Source organism: Pantherophis guttatus, chromosome 1 (genome assembly GCF_059756535.1).
Source record: "Pantherophis guttatus breed Tessera chromosome 1, ASM5975653v1, whole genome shotgun sequence".
In the NCBI taxonomy this organism is placed as follows: domain Eukaryota; kingdom Metazoa; phylum Chordata; class Lepidosauria; order Squamata; family Colubridae; genus Pantherophis; species Pantherophis guttatus.
This window is the reverse complement of record NC_142063.1, coordinates 326,240,687-326,264,867: the sequence shown is the minus strand read 5'-3', so window position 1 is coordinate 326,264,867 and position 24,181 is coordinate 326,240,687. Positions and strand designations below refer to the sequence as shown.

General features: G+C 40.2%; 1 protein-coding gene across 2 annotated transcripts; it reads left to right on the top strand.

Annotated features, from left to right (window-relative positions):
* The first annotated feature begins 811 nt into the window (after nt 1-811).
* On the top strand, nt 812-13,039 carry PIMREG (PICALM interacting mitotic regulator). Of its 2 annotated transcripts, XM_034420991.3 has the most exons (6): nt 812-928; nt 4,729-5,039; nt 5,692-5,990; nt 6,910-7,005; nt 9,484-9,531; nt 12,063-13,039. In XM_034420991.3, exons 2-5 carry the CDS (start codon nt 4,758-4,760, stop codon nt 9,512-9,514), a joined length of 708 nt encoding a protein of 235 aa, XP_034276882.1. In that variant the 5' UTR covers nt 812-928; nt 4,729-4,757; the 3' UTR covers nt 9,515-9,531; nt 12,063-13,039. The 2 variants fall into 2 exon arrangements, with proteins under 2 accessions (XP_034276882.1, XP_034276881.1); XM_034420990.3 differs by lacking the exon at nt 9,484-9,531 and having other exon boundaries at nt 823-928.
* The last annotated feature ends 11,142 nt before the right edge of the window (nt 13,040-24,181 follow it).

Here is a 24,181-nt window from a genome sequence, read left to right as displayed (position 1 = left end):
TTTACAGCACTTCGTGGCAAGGAGTTTCAAGAGGCTGAATTTGTTTTTTTAATATATATATTTATTAAATAATATATATAATATATATATATATCTTTTCTTTTCGTAGGCCTTTATGTGTATTTCTCTTTAGCCAGGTTCTTCCTACTTAAACCAAAATTTTTATGCAGTCCTAGTTCAGTGATATACCAATCCACTAGTTTCTAGGCTTTTTTTCTTCAGGCAGCCAGCAAGCACCCTATTGCCCATTGGGAGACTAAGGAGTAATATATATATATTACTCCTTAGTAATTACTCCTATATATATATTAAAGCAATGATCTACCTAAGCTATTTAGAACAGGGGTCTCCAATCTTGGCAACTTTAAGACTTGTGGACTTCAACTCCCAGAATTCCTCAGCCAGCAAACCTTTGGACTTCAACTCCCAGAATTCCTCAGCCAGCAAACCTTTGCTGGCTGAGGAATTCTGGGAGTTGAAGTCCACAAGTCTTAAAAGTTGCCAAGATTGGAGACCCCTGGTTTAGAATCTAATGAACCGGGCAGCAGCAATGCACGTATCTGTAAAATAAAGACCAACTTGTAAAAACTTTTAAACTGTATCCTGCTTAATTTCTGCAACTCCCAAGTCTCCAATAAAGTGTGCTCCTTCCTTGGGCGCACAAACAAACATGTGAAAAGCAATGTAGCTGGAGATGGGTGGGATAAGAATCCCAGCGGGCGCGGAGCAACGTTCCCCCCTCTACATTCCATTCCTTCTTCCTCCCACTCTTTTCCGTGCAATGGGCGGGGGTGGGGGGAGGAGGAGCGCTAGGCGCCAGCCAATCCGGTGGCCGAAGAAAGAGCCGGCGCCTCATTTGAAATCTTGCAGGAGGAGAAAGCTGGCCGAAGAAGGCAAGGGTGGCATAGCTAAATAGCAAGCGGTAAAGGTGAGTTGGAGCGAAGGGAAGAAAGGCGAGATTGGCCTTTTCCCTGTCCTATTAGCTCCATTATAATTGTAGTGGTGATTAGATTGGTTTGTGGTGTTGGAGAAGCCTCCTTCCAACTGCAAAGAGATCAAATCAAAGTCAACCCTAAAGGAAATCAGCCCTGACTCTGTTCTTTGGAAGGACAAATCCTGAAGCTGAGACTCAGATACTTTGGCCGCTAAATGAGAAGAGAGGATCCATGGAAAAGACCCTGATGTTAGGAAAGATTGGAGGCAAAAGGAGAAGGGGACTGCAGAGGATGAGGCGGTTAGATAGTGTTATGGATGCAACGAACATGAATTGGGGTAAACTCCGGGAGGAAGTGAAGGATGGGAGTTGGGGGATGGCTTGCTATGGTCCTTGGGGCTGGGAAGAGTTGGACACAATTTAGTGACTGAGCAATAAGAAATGATTAGTCAAGTCCCTGTTGATATTTTTCTTAGCTGATGGATGCAGGGTCTGTTTGCTTTGCACTGCATTTGTTTAATGCTTCACAGTGAAGCTGCCAATACATAATGCCAGGAAGGGGCGTAAGGGTCTCTGTGTGTTTATGAGTCCCAGAGCACACCCAATGCTGATTTGGGCCTGCTGATTTGGTCAGAGAGAGAGTGGTTTATCAGCTGGTTTCTGTCTCTAAGGAAAAACTAGAATCTGAAGTCTCCCTGTTACTAGTCCAGCGCTTAACCAAAACTTCATTTATTTATTTATTTATTTAATTTTATTTAATTTTATTATTTTATTTTATTATTTTATTTTATTATTTTATTTTATTATTTTATTTTATTTTATTATTTTATTTTATTTTATTATTTTATTTTATTATTTTATTTTATTTTATTTTATTATTTTATTATTTTATTTTATTTTATTTTATTATTTTATTTTATTTTATTATTTTATTTTATTTTATTTTATTTTATTATTTTATTTTATTTTATTTTATTTTATTATTTTATTTTATTATTTTATTTTATTTATTTTATTTTATTATTTTATTTTATTTTATTTTATTTTTTTATTTTATTTTATTTTATTTTATTTTATTTTATTTTATTTTATTTTATTTATATACCGCCCTTCTCCAACAGGACTCAGGGTGGTGAACAGCCACAGTAAAACACAACATATAAAATTTAAAAGCAGTTTAAAAGTCATTAAATAATTTTGGCCATCAATTTAAAACAACCCAGTTAAAACCAATTACAAATTAAAACCACAAGGATGGGATCAAGCCAGCCCGGCTAGATGAAATAGATGTGTTTTCAGGGCCCGACGAAAAGTCTGGAGGTCTGGTATTGTGCATATCTCTGGGGGTAGGTCGTTCCAGAGGCAGGTGCTGCCACAGAGAAGGCTCCCCCCCTGTGGGTCGCCAGCCGACGTTGTCTGGCCGACGACACCCTGAAGAGGCCCTCTCTGTGCGAGTGAACTGGCCGGTGGGAGGCTATTGGCGGCAGAAGGCGGTCTCGTAGATACCCTGGCCCTAAGCCATGGAGCGCTTTAAAGGTGGTCACCAACACCTTGAAGCGCACCCGGAAGACCACAGGAAGCCAGTGCAGCTCGCGCAGGAGAGGTGTCACATGGGAGTGCCCCGTCGCTCCCATAATCCCCCGCGCGGCTGCATTCTGGACCAACTGGAGCCTCCGGGTGCACCCCAAGGGGAGCCCCATGTAGAGAGCATTGCAGTAGTCCAGGCGGGAAGTGACGAATGCCTGAGTGACCGTGTGTAGGGAGTCCCGATTTAGAAAGGGACGCAACTGGCGTATCAGATGAACCTGATGCTGCTTCTCATGGCCACAACAATTTTATTTGATTTATTTATGCGATGTATTGACTGCTTAAGTACCCAAGGGACTGATGCATTACATCTCCTGCTTTGCATTTTTCTCCATCAACACCCTGAGCCTTTTTACACACACTCTTCTGTTGACTTGTGGCAACCTCTTCAATTTGGCATTTAAAGGGAGGAAACCACAATCAAATATACATTTCTGGAATCTTGAATTAATCAGGAAATACCTTAGACAAATAGCATATTTGCCACAAATTCTGCACTGGATGGTGATGAATGGATAATCTTGACCAGGTATTTCCCAGTTGATAATTAACTTTTGTTAATAGGAAAAAATATTTGTAGCTCAGCATTGAACTTTGGAGTTTTTTGTGCTGAGGGTTTTTTTTGTGTGTGTGGATGTTTCATTAACCTAACTAAGTTACCTAGTTGGATCAATCAATCAGAATAGAGCTGGAAAGGACTTTGGAGGTCTTCTAGTCCAACCCCCTGCTCAAACAGGAGACCTTACACCATTTCAGAAAGATGGCTGTCCAGTAGTCTTTTCTTAAAAACCTTCAGTGATGAAGCACCTACAACTTTTGAAGGCAAGCTGTTCCACTAGTTAATTGTCCTCATTGTTAGGAAGTTTCTCCTTAATTTCAGGTTGTTTCTCTCCTTGATTAGTTTCCATCCATTGTTTCTTGTCTTGCTTTCTGGTGATTTGGAAAATAAATTGACTCCTTCCTCTTTGTGGCAACCTCTCAAATACCGGAATACTGCTATCATGTCCTCCCTAATCCTTCTTTTCTCTATACTAGCCATACCCAATTCCTGCAACCATTCTTCATATGTTTCCAGGCCCTTAATCATATTTGTTGCTCTTCTTTGCACTTTTTCCAAAGTCTCAATAGCTTTTTTGTAACGTGATGACCAAAACTGGGTGCAGTATTCCAGGTGTGGTCTTACTAAGGCTTTATAAAGCGGTATTAATACGGCACTTCACATGATTTTGATTCTATGCCTCTTATGCAACCAGAATTATAAATGATAATGACATGTCTCTTGACAATCAACTATGATTATCATATTGGACTTTGGATAAACCTGAGATCATAAAGTCAGAATGTTTTCAAACTGAAGAATTTAGAACTGGCGCATTGAAAAACTGCTGCTTGTCTTAATGATACTTATCTCAAATGTTTTGCCCAAATCAGTGCTTTAAGCCTCATGATTCGCCCTCTGATCAACAGACGACAAATTTTGCAAGTGATAGCGCTTCACGTATTTCAAAGGTGCTGAGTTTCTTTTTTTTAATGTCCTTTAACTAAAAAAAGAGAGAAGTGGGATCTTAGCCTCTTGCAAAAGCAATCTCAGCCTTTAGCATTAACTTTATTTATAAAAATCTCCATCAAGAGTCAGTTTGGTGAAGGTGCTGGGTTAGAAACTAGGAGTCTGTGAGTTCCAAGCCTCCCTTAGGCATGAAAGTTACTGAGTGACTTTGGGCCAGTCCCTCTCTCTTGGCCCAAGTCACCTCACAGGGTTTTTGTGGGGGAAAATGGAGGAAGAAGGAATATTAGATATGTTTACTTTCTTGAGATCACACGCATGTACGCCCACACAAAAGATGAGGTAAAATATATTAATAAACCCTAGAGAATTTTTAGGAAAAATAAATCTTGGATGGTTGTTGAGATGTAGGGGAATACATTGGAGGATAGTAGATAAAGAGGATTGTGGAAAGAAATCTCAATTTCTTTCTACTTAATGAGTGACTACTGACTGGCCACTCTAAGACAACCGTTTTGCAGGCATGCCTCTGGCAAGTTAAATATCCCTGCTATCCAGTCAAGATGTTATCACAGTTCTTATAGGGGATTGCCCAGTATCTATTAAATAACGCTAATGACACTAGCAACAGGAAGTATTTCTCTCCCCATGTTGTGAACTTATGGACTAGAAACTTGAGTAGGCTTTTTTCCCCTCTTTTAAGGCTTTTGAAGAATCCAGCCCTGGGGAAGGATGGCATCTGTGTTCCAAACTGTGGGATCAAGCATCGGCTGGCGGAGCCATCAGATCTTGTCTGACTTTGAGGAGAGTCCCGTACCAGATCGATTCAGGAAAAAGTCTTCTGTGAACATGAATAGTGTGCGGATGTCCCTCCGGAAAAGAATGCCTTTAAAAGAAGTAAAAATGAATTTTGATGAGAATCCAACTTGGGAGAGCCTGGAGGTTAAGGAGAAAAGCTCAAACCTCCGGATGCTTACCAGAACGGCCAAAAATGTATTTGGAACAATGTCACAGGTATGGATATAGTTCAATTCATGAGAAACTAATGAATTAAGCAGTTATGATATCTACGGCCTAAAAAGCTGATTGAACTTTGTTCTGAAATGTTCAGACATTATTAATGTTCGCATATTTTTGCTCATCAAGGAATCTTTTGATGGGAAACTTTTTTTAAAAACAAAATCAAAATAGAAGTACAACTGGCAGGGAGCTCTGAATGGGAAGGCATTATGCCTTTCTGAATTAAATGTCACAGCTGGTGCAGATACTCTTCCTAATCTATTCCCCCAGGCCAAGGATATCCACAGGGAGCAAGTCAAAAAAGTCAAGATGGCGGCCATAATCATGCAACCGAAGCTCTGTCCTGGGGAGTAAACCTCAGACTTATTCCCCAGTGAGTGTCCATAGAATGATTAAAATTTTATTGTATTTATTTATAAAACTTATACACTGCCCATCTGACCTAAGTGATTTTGATAAAATAATGATAATAGATAATACATATAATATATATAATGATAATAGAAAGGGAAATGGTTTTTATGACCTGTGGATACGTTTTGCATATTTTTGAAACTTTTTCAGATTTTATCAAACTGCTAGGTTGCAATCTGGAGAATATCCCCATTATATCTCAATGTCAATAAAAACTGCCTTTGTGTTTCAGAAAGTGCAAAGGAGCTGCCAAGGTCCCTCTCGTGCTATAGCAGCTTCGTTGGCCAAGGACCCCAGAGGAAAGAGCAGAAGTTCCACAAAACCTTCAAACATCTCTCCTCGGACCCCTCGCCAAAACAAAAAGCTGGCTTCCATCTCAACCCCAACATCCAGCACGAAGATTGTATCCCCATCCAGCAAGAAATCTGGGTCCTGTCGGCGTAAGAAAAGCCTCCTGCCTCTCCGGAGATCCATGAGGGCTGCAGCCTTGAGAAGCCCATATGGTTCTCCAGTTTCTCTTGCTGTGAGAAGGTAAGTAGGACAACTTGCTAATATGAGTGACTTGCCACTTTCTCCTCCTGAGATGTTTTTTGACTTCCCAGTAGTGATGATATTCAGCCGGTTCTATCCGGTTCAGGTAAATAGGTAGCGGCGGCAGCGGGAGGCTCCACGCATCCACCCGGACGTAATCACGTCCTGTTTTTGATGCTCTGCACATGCGCAGAAATTCCTGCGCATGCGCAGAGGTGGTGTGTGTGAGCAAAGTAAGTGGCCAAGCATGCGCTCACATTTGCAAACCGGTAGTGAAGGTAAGTGAATGCCACCCCTGCTCCCCAGGGCAGTCTAACTTGATATTATCATTAACTAAGTCTATCCCTGATGAAACTTTTCTGAGCTCAGACAAAAGTTAGATGCCGTCACCTTGTATGACTTTTGCTAGTTATCCAGTGATGAAAGAGAAAAGAAAGGGATGTATTCCCAATTTGCTACTAGCAAATCCCAGGTCCAGAGTAAACACATTTTTGCTACTCTGGCTTCTCAATGTAGATATTCCAAAATACACTATTTTTGTTCCATTTAACCACAAAGATTCATCTTGCCTGTGGAAATGCATCTTCTCCTTTGTTCATAGTCCCTTTTCCCACCCTCCGGCACTCAAGACAACTGACAAGTACATGCAAAAGAATCTATTCCGGTTTGAAATCCAGTTTTAAAATGTAAATAAACAACAGCTTTAACTTTAAAAAAAATATAGCTGAATCCCCCCCAGAAATCCAATGGCTATGCCTGTATTTTGTGGTAATGTAGTCTGCAAATGAATCGTGAGAATATGTTTGGCACTATTGTCCTGTTCTGAAAAGAGTAGGGGTGAACTGGAGACAGAGAAAAGTGCTCTTCATTGGTGGCCCAATTCACTCTTCACTTTTGCTGGTCTCTTTTGTCCTGGCAGGCAGCTGGACTGTGATTTGGAGCTGGTCTCAACGGGCATTCGCCAACTTAAGCGTCTCTCTCATGCTTTCAATGACATCATTGTTCAAGAAGAGAGGTGAGTTCTAGAAATGGCCCTCCCATTCTCATCCCGCTGTCCTTAACGGTGCCGGCAATCAGGCAGTTGTTGGGGCTTCAGATAACTTTGTGCATGGTTAAGAATGTCTTTGTTGTGCCACCTCAAAACAGCAGGAAACTTTGTTGTCCATTCCGAAACACACATATTGGACTCTAAGGAACAAATGAGAGCTTTGGACAGGTTGCCAACATCCTTGTTCTGACTTTGCAGGGGATCTCTTGTAATGCAGCCTCAGAAATCAATGTGATCAAACTTGCTGAAAAGTCACATTCTAGTTTCTTCTCACTTTGAAATGGGAAAGAGTTGAAAACTAGTATAAACCCTAACATATAGGTAGTCCTCGACTTACAGCTGTTTGTTTAGTGACCATTCAAAGTTACAACGGCACTGAAAAAAGTGACTTATGTCATTTTTCACATTTATGATTGTTTTGTGTGCCAAATTTCAATTCAGGTCCCAGATTTTGGATGCATTCTATAAATTAGCTTATTTGAGGTACCTTGGTTCAAAAGGTTTTGTCCTAGGGTGCACCATTTTACCCAGTTAAAAGTTAGAGGAATCAAAGTTTTTATAATATGTAGATGCCCTGGATTCAAATGCCTTTGCTAAATATCCCCAAGTAACACTTTCTTATTCTGCTTCTGAATATTGGTTGCAAACAAAGAGCCATAATTAAAGTTGTTGCATCTGAGCTGAAAAAATCTGGGTGACTCATAGATTAGAGCACAGAAGATACTAATTCTTAGCTGGCATTCACTGCTTTTCCAGATTTTTTTAGACTAAGTATGACAGTCCTACTTACGATGTATTTTGCGAAACACTCCACTTTTCTGTTTAGAATACCTAACTTCTTTTGGCTATAACAGTTTTGCTTGAACAACACACCAGAAGTATTTATTGGACGTATGCATTATTTTAATGACCTATTTGGAATATTTACAAGCTTCATGGCCGAACTGGAGTTTTTGAGGTCTGTTTTTTAAAGTTGCTTCTCCAGAAGAGCAGCTGCACTCCAAATAACTTTTGCAGTGTATGTACACACACACACACACACACACATATCCATATCCACCATTGTACTTCATTCATACCATGTTCATTTTGGCCTCCTGCTAAAACCTGGCATGCAGGACACAATCCATTTCTGCAGGCAATCTAGTGAAAGCAAACTTTCTTTATTGCCATCGCTCAAGCTTCCTCTTGTAAAAAGTGATCGTGTTTCCAAACTGCTACTTATTCCCAAAGGATCAAAGCCAACTCTACAGGTAGTCCTCAACTTACAACAGTTCATTTAGTAACTGTTCAAAGTTACAACGGCACTGAAAAAAGTGACTTATGACTGTTTTTCACACTTAGGACCATTGCAGCATCCCCATGGTCACATGATCAAAACTCAGGTGTTTGGCATGTGGTTCACGCTTATCACAGTTGGGATCATGTGAGCAGCCTTTGAGATCTTCTGACCAGCAAAGTCAATGGGGAAGCCAGATTCACTTAACAACCGTGTTATTAATTTAACAACTACAGTGATTCACTTAGCAACTGCGGCAAGAAAGGTCGTGAAATGGGGCAAAATTAAAATGTCTCATTTAGCAACAGAAATTTTGGGCTCAAGTGTGGTTGTAAGCTAAGGACTACCTGTATTTCTTTTTATTCAAGTAGAATTTATATAATTCAGAATCTCATCCAGTCTGCAGATCAATCCAAACTGTGTTCTCCTTTGATCCTACAAAAGCACTCATCAGCAACTGGAAATTTCCAGACCAAATCTGCCTCTTTCATGAACTATTTTGATACCAGTTGCTGAGTCTGTAGTATAAGAAGTGTATAGGTAGTCCTCAACTTATGACCACAATTGAGACCAGAATTTCCATTGCTAAGTACAATTAAGTGAGTTGCATCCGATTTTATGACCTTGTTTGCCATAGTTGTTAAGGGAATCGCTGCAGTTAAGGGAATCATACAGTCATTAAGCAAATCTGGCTTCCTCCATTTTACTTTGCTTGTCTGAACCCGGCTGGGAAAGTCGCAAATGGCGATCACATGACTGAAGGATGTTGAAACTGTCATAAATCCATATATTGGCTGCGAAGCGCCAGAATTTTGATCACATGACCATAGAGATGCAGCAATGGTCATAAGTGGGAGGACTGGATATAAGTCACTGTTTTCAGGACATTTGTAACTTTGAATGTTCGCTAAATGAATGAATGGTTATAAATCAGTTGTAAGTCGAGGACTACTAAGAGGAATGTGGTTGGAGGAGTGAATCTTGTTTGAAATGTATTTAACGGAAATAATTATGAGACAGTGTTTTCCCAGTCTTGTGTTTTCAAGGACAGCTATATGTTAACAGGGACGTAACTGTCAGCTCGGTGGTCCCTCTGAAGTAGTCTGAATGTCATTATCATTTCAGTTTATAAACCCTTTATTCCTAATGTTCTTCCCATCTACTAGTGATATGACAGTTGCTCTGATTTGTAACTGAAGATAAAAACCATCAAGGTAAAACTTGTCTTGTTTTTTTTTTTTGTCTGATCTGCTTGGAGTTCATTAACATGCACAGAGATTGCCTGCATGGAACAACCCATCTCTTTAACAGGTTAATTAATATGCATGCAAAAGTCGTCTTTTCTCTTGTTTTCTGTGATAGCAGCACTACAGGAGAAACAAAATGTGTGCATTGACCAAATTCCTTTGGATTATGCTGAAAAACTTTACACATTTACTCATAAAGGGTCTTTACTCATTTAGGGATGCTGGTTAACTTCTTTTGCCCACCATTGCATTGCCCACCAAATTGCAAAACGTTGTCCATTTTTCCCATATGTTCCTACTTCTAACTGTCGGCATTTTCTAGGATCTTGGGCAAAGAGAAGGCAATAAAAAAATATTTCCATCTCCCATTCCTTGATCGTCTTATTATTAGTCATATTTCTATGCCTCCCACTCTCCGAGGACTCTGGGCTTACACCAATAGACAGTATACTAAATAGCATATTGCCCCCAACAATCTGGGTCCTCATTTTACCCACCTCAGAAGGATGCAAGGCTGAGTCAACCTTGAGCCGGTGAGATTTGATCCGCTGATCTGCTGAACTAGCAGTCAGCTGAAGTAGCTGCAGAACTATACCCTAACCACTGCACCACCTCGGCTCTTCTTAAATTTCCCTTATGAACTTTGGGCTTTCTTGAAATTTGGACAAGCTTCCCTGCCATTAATGATGTCTACAGGGCAGTCAGCCTCAACCTGGTGCCAGCTAGATATCGTATCTGGACTTGACTTACATAATTCTCTAATCAACATAGCTGGAAATTGCCTCCTGGGAGCACCAGGTTGGAGAATACCCTTGTAGGTTGATTTTTCATCATATTAAACCATATTTGGTTTGATCTTCCTATAGGAACTGTACCTCCGTGGTGTTATTTGCAAGAATATTATTAAATTGTGGAGAAAATTCAGAATTCTTGCCTAGTGTCTTATGAAATTTCAATGCATGTTTAAAATATGTATACTTTGCAAATACTTAGTTTTGGAGTTTTTAGACACCTTTTAGAGATTTTATGGATGCCCTGATGATGTTAACAACACCAGGTTTGTTAACTAAGCTGCCACTGCTGGTTCTGCACAATATACAGCTAAAGATATATCAGATGCTGGATTAACATTATGGGTGAACTGAGTATTGGAGAACCTTTAGTTAGGTTGACTGTTAGAGTGCAGCTTGAAAACTGGATCTCAGCAATCAGTTATTTTTTTTCTGACACCCCTGATTTTATCTACTAACTCCACAGTGTCTTGACTAACTCAAAACGAAGAGCATGATATCAATGGTAGTTCTATGCTACCTCTCGGTATAGCACTCTTTTCTATATGTTGTTTTTTAAAAATGTTATGTCTACTCTGAGTGGAGTTAAGTTAAAGTAAATAATATGGTTGAACTTGCAAACAATAGGATAGAGTTTGGTATTTGATGCTAAAAACTGCGATCAGAAATATATAACCAGATCAGTAAATAAATCTTAGTTCATGCCATTTCTGATAATTTGCACTGTTAAAATCTTTATGCAATTGTAAGGAATTACTGAGTTAATAACTTAAGTGCACTTAAATATTTGTCCAAACACAGAAAGTTGTGTGAACATTTTTCACACAATGGCCTCAACATTTGTTCATTGTTATTAATCCTCTCAAGCTGAACGCAAGCTATGATTGCATAGCAGCAAAACCACTGGCTGAAGAGCAGAGGCAGAATGGGATCGACTCACATAAAATGTCTGAGGTTTTAGTCTCTTATCCAGGTATTTTTCTAGAAAGGATGAGACAGGTCTGTATTTCATTGTTCAATAGAAGCAATTTATGGATGAGATCCAAACTCAAATCTCTAGAAACATTAGAATTCGGATCATAATAATTCTACACCAGTGTTTTTCCAAACTTGGCAAGCAACATGTTGGCTGGGGAATTCTGGGAATGATGTCCACATATTTTAAAGTTGTCCTGTTCAAAAAATGCTGTTCTAGAGCAGGGGTGTCAAACTCTATTTCATTGAGGGCCACATCAAGGTTGTGTTTGACCTTGGGGGGCCAGGGTGGGCATGGCCAGTTTGACATCACTTGTGTCGGTGGCGCCTGTGGTGGCCTGAGCACTCTGCCAGTGAAAATGGGCTCCTGACCTCTGTTTTCAGCTGCAATGGCTTCCTGCAACCCTCTGCCCGTGGCCCTCCCGGGTTCTGTTTTTACTGGCAGAGGCACCATGGGCTGTTTCCAGGGCAGCCCCGCAGGCCAGATCTAAGCACCCCATGGGCCTTGAGTTTGACACTCCTGTTCTAGAGCATTATCCTTATCAATTTGTTTTTCTAATGCCTTTTCACAAATGCTTCCTCCAGGCTATCAAAATTTAGATTGTCAACTTCGTGGGGCCATTGACTTATCCACCATGGGGTTTTTCTGAGGAAGGACAGGCAATGTATGTCCTTTGATGGTCTCTTGACCAACATTCCTTGGTGGTAACGGTTGTTTCTTCTTGTTTGCAGAGAACAGGCAATCCTAAACTATTATGAAATCATGGCACAGAATATTCGGGCGGTGCAATTGCAGTCTGGAAGCCTGGCTCACTGTTTTCGGAGGCAGGCAAGGAGAGTACGGTGGACCTGCAGTAGCTGGGCTGATAATCACTTCAAATAGTATTAATCTGGAAACATTTGAAAGATGGACTTTTGAATGCGTTTTAATAAGCTTTTAAACTCCATATTGAATTGACTCCATATAAGCTTGTATTGTTAAACTGCTAACTTATAAGAAACCTATGGTAGACTAAATCAGGGGTGTCAAACTCAAGGCCCATGGCCCACATCCGGCCTGTGAGGTGCTTACATCTGGCCTGCGGGGCCACCCTGGAAATAGCGAAGGACCAGCCCACAGTGCCTCTGCCAGCAAAAACAGGCTCCCAATCTCTGTTTTCGGCTGGGACGGCCTCCTGCAACCCTCTGCCAGCGAAAACTGAGCTTGGGCCCCTCCCAAGCTGTGTTTTAGCTGGCAGAGGATTGCAGGAGGCCGTCCCAGCCGAAAACAGATTGGGAGCCCATTTTCTCTGGCAGAGCACTCGGGCCACCACAGGCACCCCTAACATGAGTGACGTCAAGCTGGCCACGCCCCCTCCGGCCCCACAAGGTCAAACACAACCCTGGTGCAGCCCTGAAGGAAATTGAATTTGACACCCCTGAACTATGTATTCAAGTTTCTACACTGAAGTTAACTCTATTTATAACCTTAAGCCAAACTAAGGTTGCATTCTGGACTTGGTTCATTATTGCTGTCTTAACAACTTTATATACTTTTTAATCCATACCTTCTTTCAGCATCTTATTCTCATTATGCTTTGTTTAATGAGTTGTTGGAACTGTGTACTCTGAAAGAAAGGAAAAGTACAACATGTAGTATGGAATTCAACTTTCTCAGAATATTTGATTTAATTAAAATAAACACTAACATTCGATTTCTTATAGCCAAAGAGATGTCTAGAAGATTATTGTTAATGTACTGCAATATCTTTGGGCATTGGAGGTATTCAGAAACCTCCAGATTCAAGATCAACTCCATACAGATAGTCCTCGACTTAGGACAATTGATCTCCAAATTACCATTGCTAAGCAACACAGTTGTTAAGTGTGTTTTGTCCCATTTTATAACCTTTCTGGCCACAGTTATTAAGTGAATCACTGCAGTTATTAAGTTAGTAACATGGTCGTTAAATGAAACTGGCTTCCCCCTTGAACTTTGCTTATCAGAAGTTCACAAAAGCTGGTCACATGACCCTGCAATACTGCAATCATAAAATACATGCCAGTTGCCAAGTATCCAAATTCTGGTCACATGACCATAGGGATACTTCAACCGTCATGGGAAAAATGGTCAGAAGTCACCCTTTTCAATGTCGTTCACTTCAAACAGTCACTAAAGAAATGGTTGTAAGTTGAGGACTACCTGTGCACAATTTCTGTAGCCAGTTGTGGGCACCAGATTTTAAGAAGCCATCAGAGGAAAAGAAACAGATTAGGATTGACTATACTTTAGGAGGAACATCAAGACACCAAGCCAAGAATAAAGAATCATATGCTGTCCATTTTTAGTATGTAGAAGGAAGTTACAAAGAAGGAACAACTTGTTTGTTTTCCTTCCTCCCCAGTGGTAGGAATTTCCTAGTGGAAAATTCCTCTCCTGAAGTTACTCTTTGCAATTAGACCTCAATCACTTCTTCGCACTAATAAATTGCAATTCTTCCATATTAAAGATTTTTTTAAAAGGAAGTTTAAAAATTAATGCAAACAAAGTAAAAAGGTAGAAATCAAAGAAAACAAAGTTCAAGAAAAGTTTAAAAAGAAGTTACAAAGAAGTGGCTTCTAATGTGCTTTACAACTTTTCAGTTACAAATTTATCTATGCTTACGACATGACTGTTCTATATGCTTTCCTGTCTAATCATCAAAAGTTAGGAATCATAAGTTCCTTTTTTGCCTCACAAGGGGCAAAAAACAGGCTTCAAGTCAGCAATAAATGTAGGTCAATTTGGCCGTCTCAGCAAGTTCCATCGTCTTCACTAACAATTCCTCTATTGTACATATTGCCAAATCTTTCCACAATCTCACTGCAGTTATCAAAACAAAGATCCATAACTTGTTTCCAACTGGTTGTAAACCAGGCCCACAAGTAAAACACCAGGTCTTAACTTTATATTTATATTTACCTATACACTGAATCAGTGTACAGGTAGTTCTCAACTTACGACTAGATTTGGGACCAGAATTTCTGTTACTATGCAAAGCACTTATTATGTGAGATGTGCCTGATTTTATGATTTTTGCCATGGTTGTTAAGTGAAACACTGCAGTTAGGTAAATCGTGTGATTGTTAAGCAAATCTGACATCCCCTGTTGACTTTGCTGGGAAGGTCACAATTACATCTCGGATGCTGGGAACCCAGCTGGGAAGGACACATATGGCAATCACATCATTCCAGGATGCTGCAACCAGTATAAATACATGCTAGTTGCCAAGCAGCCAAATGCTGGCCACGGGATTGCAGGGATGTTGTGATGGTCCATTAAGTGTGAGGACCACTTGTAAGTTGCTTTTTTTCAGTGGTGGTCTAACTTTGAACGGTCGCTAAACAAGTGGCTGTAAGTCAAGGACTACCTGTATATTTCTGAATCCAGAATTTTCTAGCTTTTTTACACATCAACCAAATTCTGGTACAATCATTTCTATCGAGGACAGGGGCATAAGAATTCAATCAATCAGCATAGAACTGGAAGGGATCATGGAGGTCTTCTAATTCAGGGGTCCCCAACCCCCGGTCCGTGGACCGTTACTGGGCCACGACATGCCAGAAACTGGGCCGTGCAAACAAGCGAAGCCCCATCCATGGGATGCAAGCAGCATGAGAAACCACGCCTCCGGTCTGCAAAAAATCCTCTCTCCACGGAACTGTTCCCTGGTGCCCAAAATGTTGGGGGCCTCTATTCTAGGCCAATGCCCTGCTTAAGCAGGACCATTTTAAATAAATCTGTGGTTTTGCATTGTGTGCCAAAAAAAAAAAAAAAAAACCCAACCTGCAGTAAATGCAAAGACCTATTTAGCCAACTGTATCCTCTCACTGACCAGATGACAGTGTCCAAAGTTTCATTTCAGCTGAGGTAGGCCAGGTGTACAGAAATTTATTTATATTTTTTCTTTGAAGGGTTGCATTTTCTCAGGAGGAGACTATATTGGATTGTAGGCACAGTTGATATGAATGGTAAAGCTGCACTAGAGTGAATTGTTTTCTTTTTTCTAATAGGATGTTGAAGAATTGAACTGATTATGGGGTGTGTGTGTTTGAATACACATCGAAAAAGTCAGATTAACATCTTTGATTGCATGTATTTTATTTTATATGGACACATCCTTGAGCCTGCCATCTTAACTCCTGACTGGGCCCCACTGATTAACTACTTTGAGAATTAAACTAAGAGCTACATGTTTGCCACTGAGCTATGCCTTTTTGCTATTTTTCAGTTGAATATCTTTTTTAACATAATTAATTACTGGCTTGTCAAGTTTTATAAATTAAGTACATTGTGACCCATTTCCTGATGCATCTTGATGATTCATGTCCCATCAGAATTCTGTGTTCTCTCAAGAGACCATCTTTATTATTAGAAAAGAAATAGGTTTATATATTGAAGGAAATCTAAGCTTTTCTTTTGAAGTCCCCTGCTTATGAAAGATGATCCAGGTTATGCAAGGCAAAAAATAGCTAGGAACATTATATATATATTACATACATACATATTGTATATATAAGATTCACAAAAACACACACACACACATATACCCACGTCAATATAATTTCAATAAGATAATCTTTATTGTCACTTTTTTCTATGAATACTATCACACATTAAAAAATGTAATTCTGATGCCCGCTTTCAAAAGAATATATATATATCCCAGGGGTGAGCTTCAAAAATTTCAGCAACAGGTTCTCTGCCCGGTTGCTGGATGGGTGTGGCCATGGTGGACGTGGCATAGTCGGCCTCCTGCACCATGGCGGGAGGGCCGTTTTTGCCTTCCCCAGGCTTCGGATGCTTTCCTCGAGCCTCGAGGGTGAAAACTGCCTCCCCTGGACTCTGGAGGCCCTCCGGAGCTTCCGGGAGGCCCATTTTCCCCCCACACTGAGCCTCTGTGCGGGCCCTGCACTTACTTTGCGTCCAAAACAGGCCGCGTGGAGACTCCTGGGAGGGCTGGGGTGGGAGGGGCCAGCCAGGGGTGGGATTTGGAGGTTCTGTGAACCAGCCATAATGTTAGCTACGGATTATCCCGAACCCGGGTGAACCCGTAGCAGCCCACCCCTGATATATCCCCATAACATACTCATACTCAAATGTACACGTGCGCACACACACACACACACACAACACAACACACATACACACATATATATGCTATATACACACACACACACACACATATACACATATATATTTTGTCTATTTTGAATATATGTTGTATGCTGTACAAACATGGACAGGAAAAATGAAGCCTGTTGCCTATGACATGGCTGTAGTTTTCTTGGCCATAAAATGACCATAAAATGTAGTTTTCTTGGCCATAAAATGGACCTGGTTTACCTTCGGGGAGTTTACACTATTACACTGTTTATTGTAAATAGTGTCAGGCAACTTCTTTGAGGAGCCAATTATAGACTTGTGGAGCTACTAATCTTACAATGGAATCAGTTGCGTATTGTGGTTAAAGGCAAGAGGCCAGAAACCAGGAGACAGAGTTCCCTGTGAATTGGAGTACACCGTTGGTCTTCGGCAGGAGGAAATGCAAGCCATTTCTTGAAAGTGTTCCTAAGAAAACTTCAGGGACTAATCTAGGTGGTTACCAGAAATCAAGACTAACTTGAAAAGGAAGAAGGAAAGGAGAGGGGGCTATCAGAATGCTGTGGTGTCGACTTTTAGATGGAAAAAATAAAGACATAAAGACATAATCAAAAGATGTATTGTTCAGCCTTAGTAACACAAACATTCGGCTTCAATTGTTCAGTGTTATGCAGGATTAATTAATGCAGACCAACCATAGATGACTACAATGAATCATGTCTTCAGTTTATCAGTATATTATAATGAGTTATGAGAATAACTTTGAGGAACAAGAAAAAGAACCGTAAAGCAGGAATGAAATTTGAGAATAGGTGTCAGACTTTAATCTCCTTAGTTCTCTTTAAAATAAGGCAGGGAAGGAGTCGGGGTACTTTTTCTTGTTCTTCAAAGTTATTCTCATAACTCATTATAATATACTGATAACTTGAAGACATGATTCATTGCAATATCCATGGTTGGTCTGTATAAACTGACAATGGCAACTGCATATAAGGAAAATTTATATAAAATGTTTTATAGGTGGCATTTACCACCAGCAAGACTGGCAAAGACTTTTTAAAATATGTCTGCCAAATGTTGGAAATGTAATCAGATACCAGGCACATATTATTATATATGGTGGACATGTGGAAAGGCAAAAAAATACTGGACGAAAATACATACATGGTTTAAAAAAATGTTAAAGCAACACATAGATTATAAACCAGAAATATTTTTGTTAGGCATAGTATCAGAAAAATATAATAAAGGGAATATATATTTAATACTACATATCTTGACTGCAACAAGAATTGTATATGTGAACCACCCATAGAAGAAGTAATTTAAAAAATACTACATTGTGCAGAAATGGATAGGTTGACATTGAAGATAAAAGATAAAGACGATACAGAATACTTTCAAACATGGGATTTATTTTATCAATGATTGGATAACAGAAGTAGAAATTAGAAATTGGAAAAGTACTATCATGTATGACTTATGTTTAATATATTATTATATTATATACTATTATGTTAAGGCTAAGCAAATGCACCCAGACAATACACTGTTCACAAAGTATTAATGTATGTTAAGGAAAATATATAAATAAATTGTTAAAAAAATAAAGAAAGGAGGTTCATTGTTGAGCAGAACCAACAACAGCATTCAGTTCTGGGACAGCTGACAAGGAAAAGCTCATAAATGCAAATTTAAAGATTGCATCAGAGGTGGTATTCAGCAGGTTCTGACAGTTCTGGAGAATCAGTAGTGGAAATTTTGAGTAGTTCGGAGAATCGGTAGTAAAAATTCTAACTGGCTCCGCCCCCGTCTATTCTCTGCCTTCCAAGTCCCAGCTGATCGGGAGGAAATGGGGATTTTGCAGTAACCTTCCCCTGGAGTGGGGTGGGAATGGAGATTTTACAGTATCCTTCTCCTGCCACGCCCACCAAGCCATGCCCACCAAGCCACACCCACAGAACCAGTAATAAAAAATTTTGAAACCCACCACTGAAACCCACCATATATAGACAATCCATTTGGCTTGCTATTTCTTATCTCTTTTGTGCACTCTGTATAAATTTGGTTACCCCAGATAAGAATACTATGTCAACATGAGTTGTATAAACCAAGAAATTATTATTTATATTCCAGGTTTCATTGGTTAGTGGATTATTCCATAAACCATAGGTAATCACACTATAGCTTTATGTCATATGGGATGGGAGCAGGGGTCGGTTCTACTTACCTTTACTATCGGTTTGCAACGGGGCCGCGCATGCGCTCTTCTGTGTATGCGCAGAAGCGTTCTGATGACATCAGGGTCGGTGGGCGGAGCTTCCCTCTGGTTTTACTACCGGTTCTATAGAACTGGTCCGAACCGGGGGCAACCCACCACTGGGTGGGTGGGAGGGCGGGAGGGAGAGAGAGTGAAAGAGAGAGGGAAGGGTTCTCAAGAAGAGAATGGATCTCTGTCTACCATATCCACTGTTGGTATTGTTGGAAGGGAAATCCATCTGGTTCAGTTCCAAGCTGGGAGAAAGATGCTGGGAACAACATGGAGGCTGATTAGAAAGTTGGTTTATTGATGAAGCAAAACCACACACAAAGATAGCGTGCAATTCTGGCTCAGCTGAACAGCTGGTTTTTCTTGTACAAGGGCTTTTATAGAGTTTTTACAGCATTTTATAATCTGCTTTGTGTGTTTTTATTATTTAATTGGTTTTACTTGTTTCGCAAAGGCTCATGATGGGTCTTAATTATTACTTCCTTAGTCCTAATCCTGTAAGGCAAGGATGTCAAGGCCCGCAGGCTGGATCTGGCCCATGGGATGTCTGGAAATATCAAAGGATCGGCCTGTAGTGCCTCTGCTGGCCAAAAACGGACCATGTGGCCCACTTTCGGCTCATTTTCGGCCTGTTTTTGGCCCATTTTTGGCCGGCAGAGTGCTGCAGGAGGCCATGCAGGGCAAAAACAAGGTGGAGGTGAGCCGCGCGCAGCCCCCCCGCGCCCCATTTTGGCTGGTAAAGTGTTGCCATTCAGGCTGAAAACAGGGCAGAGGGGGCTGCATGCAGCCCCCGATGCCCATTTTGGCCAGCAGGGTGCTGCAGGAGGCATCTGTCCCATATCTCCCTGCCCCCCCCCCAGCCAGAACAATAATGCTGATCCGGCCCTCGAAGAAATTCAGTTTGACACCCCTGCTGTAAGGCATCTGTAATTGATTTTATCTTGCTATCAATTGCCTCTAGTCTGCCTTTCTTAATGGATCAGTATTGTTTCCACTTTTCAGTCAAGATCATGTCCTGTCCTCTTAATAGATCTTAATAGATTTCTTAATGGATCAGTATTGTTTCCACTTTTCAGTCAAGATCATGTCCTGTCATCTTCATTCCTAAAGGTATTTGTGAATAGATTGGCCCAGTCTTTTTGAATGGATTATCAAATCTGCATTTATCAAAGCTGGCCTCCTTGGTTTCTGCTTGGGGAAGGGAAACTGGGATTGGTTTCTGCCTCTCTTAAGATTTTTCCCATCTCTCATTTAGGGCAAATATTCTATCTTGCCTTTTTAATTTTTCCCAAAATATTTCATTCTTTGGGGGAGGGGGGGGCCTTCCTACAGCATGTAAAGCAGCCCTTGGTCAGAAGAAAAGTAGGCCGTGTAAAGTCCATTCATGGAAGGCCTTTTAAAGATTCCAGCTAGCTGTGCCAATGTAAAAGGAAGAACATTTATTTTTTTCAAGAAGACTGTTTCATTATCATGTGGATATGTTAATAACTTTATTGTATATATTAATAGTAATGTTTATCTTTCACTGAGTTTGCTTTAGATAAACACCTTTTAACTCATTATCACATTGTTCTGGTTTTCTTTCATTATGTACATGAGCAAAAGAATGAAAGGGAGGAAGATTTTACCAAGCTAGAAAAATAGCCGGGATGCTTCCTTATGCCTTATTTATCAGTCAGGAGGAATGATATGTTCAGAGGTGGGTTTCATATATTTTTACCACCAGTTTGCCGTGAGCGCGCCTTCCGCACATGCGCCCAGCCTCCAAAACGTGGCTAAATAGGACGGCATAACACCAGGGCGGTGGGCAGGCCCACCCGCGATCGCCACTACCAGTTTGCCCGAATTGGTCTGAACTGGCTGAATACCACCACTGTATATACTGCTATGACAAATTCACACAATATTCAATCATGGGTGCCAGCAGACATTTTGTGCTGCAAGTTCTGCCTCTTTGGGACGTCTGAAATCACAACCTAAAGTACATTCAAAAGGCATGGAGTTTGAATTGTGATGATGTGATGTAGCTTTTGTGGCTCTGTCCTCCTCCACCTCTCTCCTCCGCAGATATCACTGCTTTGAATATTTTTGATAGGCGCCTTCAATCATTTAATCAGGATACCTAGTCTTATAATTAATTAGGATAGGATAGGATAGGATAGGATAGGATAGGATAGGATAGGATAGGATAGAATAGGCCAAGTGTGATTGGACACACAAGGAATTTGTCTTGGTGCATATGCCCTCAGTGTACATAAAAGAAAAGATACGTTCATCAAGAATCGTAAGGTACAACACTTAATGATAGTCATACGGTACAAATAGTAATAAAATCATATTAGGAAACAGTCAATATAAATTGTAAGGATACAAGCAACAAAGTTACAGTCATAAAGTCATAAGTGGGAGGAGATGGGTGATGGGAATGGTGAGAAGATTAATAGTGCAGACTTAGTAAATAGTTTAACAGTGTTGAGGGAATTATTTGTTTAGCAGATTGATGGCGTTTGGGAAAAAACTGTTCTTGTGTCGTTTTGAGGGTAGGAGTTGAAACAGTTTATGTCCAGGACGCGAGGGATCTGTAAATATTTTCACAGCCCTCTTTTTGACTCGTGCAGTATACAGGTCCTCAATGGAAGGCAGGTTGGTAGCAATGGTTTTTTCTGCAGTTCTAATTATCCTCTGAAGTCTGTGTCTGTCTTGTTGGGTTGCAGAGCCAAACCAGACAGTTATAGAGGTGCAGATGACAGACTCAATAATTCCTCTGTAGAACTGGATCAGCAGCTCCTTGGGCAGTTTGAGCTTTCTGAATTGGCGCAGAAAGAACATTCTTTGTTGTGCTTTTTTGATGACGTTTTTGATGTTAGGTGTCCATTTTAAATCTTGCAATATGGTAGAACCAAGAAATTTGAAAGTCTCTATTGTTGATACTGTGTTGTCTAGTATTGTAAGAGGTGGAAGTATGGAAGGGTTTTTCCTAAAGTCTACCATCATTTCTACGGTTTTGAGTGTGTTTAGTTCCAGATTATTCCGGTCACACCACGAGGCTAGCTGTTCAACCTCCTGTCTATATGCGGATTCATCCTTGTCTCGAATGAGACCAATCACTGTTGTGTCATCTGCAAAAATTAGTGCAAATGTGAACTAGTGAATTACTATGTGCACATTTCTTGATTTTAAAATTATTTTGTTGTTAGTATGTAACTGCCCTGGAAATAAAAAATCAACTTTTCTTTTGAAAATGATTAAGAGTTTATGAAGTTATGCCCTCCAAATGAACAGGGATTACAGCTCCCAGAAGTCTAAAATATCAGAATATCTAAAATAGAGGAGATAAAATAAAACACGAGCTGCTTTTCCCAGCATTGAACTGGGCTATAAAATTATGTGCAGGGTTGAAAATTTTGCAATGTGATCATATTGGGGAAAGTCAGATGGATTATCATTCTTCTCCCTTTCCTTAACAGGCCTGTTTTTGTCCATGTGCCTTTGATCTTGTCTCCAGCTTGTCCCTGTCACAGGGTCCCCACAATTATGTGATCAAAAGTCAGGTGGTTGGCAACCAGCATGTACTTACTTTATTTTTAAAAAAATGTTTGCTAGAATTATGATAACGTAAAATGCAAATGAAACTAAATAGGAAAATGGGAATGGAAGAAAGAGGGGAAGGAGAAATGTAGTATAACAGGTAGAAATAAGCATTGACTACCAACTGTTTTCAGCGCAGTACAGTTCAAAATAGAATTGCAGCCGTGACTTTTTACTTTACTAACTTAACAAGTAGTGGCCATTTCTATAACAACTTAACTTGACTGATAGCTTAATCAGTAAAACTCATAATCAAGAGTTCATTTTTTTCTGTCTCAAGCAATATGTCCAGAAACAGAAACAATTTCTAAGTAGAAACAAAACTGGATATATTCTTTTCTCTAATTAGAACAGTCAATTTTGCCATCTCCCCTAGCTCCATCAGTTTTTCCATCCATTCTTTTATTGAGCTGATTGACTTAGCAAGCAGCTTGTATTTACAATGATTGTAATATCCCAGGGTCACATGATCACCATTTGCGAACTTCCCAGGACAATCAAAGTCAAGGTTTAACAACTGCGTGCTTTGCTTAATGACCCTGGCAGAAAGATAAAACCAGGCATGACTCTCTTTAGGACTGCATCGCTTAACAATGGAAGTTCTGGCCACGATGTGGTCATAAACTGAGGACTACCTATAGAAATAAAGTATTCAGGTGTAGTTTTGGAAATCTCTTATGTAGCATATTTGCAAATGAAATTTCTTGCTTTGCCAGCATGTGTCTTTGATTTTAAGCATGAATGCCTCAAGTCAATATTGTATGCAGGTTGCTATGCCTTCTTATCACTTTCTTTTGTAAATAATCTAAGAACAGTTTCTTAGAATGTTGCTGGTGTAAATGTTGTCAGTTTAAATCATATATCAAAAGCCACTATGTTGCCTTTCAAGGAGCATGTGTGATATATTGCCATGCCAGTGCCTTTTTACTGGCAAGTATTGTGTTTTCTTGTATGTTATAACATACAAGACCTCTACGGAGGTCTCCTACCATGTTTCCCCAAAAATAAGACCTGGTCTTATATTTTTGGGGCCCCAAAGAGATGCATTAGGGCTTATTTTTGGGGAAACATGGATAACGCAGGCAAGCTGAGAGACGGTGGGATGGATTGACACCCAAATTAATGGATGCAGGCAATTCCGACACGTGGTGGCACCGGCAGCAGGCAGAGGCATGGGTGGGGGAGAGTAGATCTCTCGACACGCTGCGTGGCCTTCTATTCCGTTGTGGCCGCAAACAAGCCGAGAGACGGCAGGATGGATGCACTAGATAATTGACAGTCAAGCTGAATCTAAGTTAATCAACTAAAATGAGCAAACTTCCTCCCCCAAATAAGTTACCCAGAACTAATCCGCAAATTGAAAGATGTGCAAACACGAACATAATTAATTAAATTAGGTCTCCCAGAGGAACTGCATGTTCACAAGAATAAACATACCTACACACATATATGCCCCTCAAGTGTCACCCTAGAATCAGCACGTCAACACTTCTACACCCTGGACAAGCTCCCCCTATAAATATCTGCGACTGTACCCCATTTCTCTGCAGCTGTCCCTAAAGGCAAACTGTTTTGCTTTTAGGAATAAATATTTCTTCTTTCTTCACACCTGTATGGATCTCATTTTTATTTATTCTTGTGTAGGTCTGGCTCGAGTTGGAACCCCAAATTATTCTTCTGCCATGACTTTACTTGCACAATATACAAAGCTTGGTCAGTTTCAACCATAGCTATAGGCATTTGACCCTTATCCCTCTGTAGATGCTTATCTAGTTTTCATTTTGTTGTCATAATGTGGTGTTTAAATGTAGTCTGTTTGATTGGTTTATTACTCAATTTATTGTGTGAACTCAGAAAAGAAGTTCTTAATC

What these genes read in the sequence shown, in the direction of transcription:
- PIMREG (XM_034420990.3), top strand. Translation starts at nt 4,758, where the DNA reads ATGGCATCTGTGTTCCAAACTGTGGGATCAAGCATCGGCTGGCGGAGC. An exon ending in GTTTCTCTTGCTGTGAGAAG is followed by an intron (nt 5,991 to 6,909) that starts GTAAGTAGGACA and finishes TTGTCCTGGCAG; the next exon opens with GCAGCTGGACTGTGATTTGG. An exon ending in ATCATTGTTCAAGAAGAGAG is followed by an intron (nt 7,006 to 12,062) that starts GTGAGTTCTAGA and finishes TCTTGTTTGCAG; the next exon opens with AGAACAGGCAATCCTAAACT.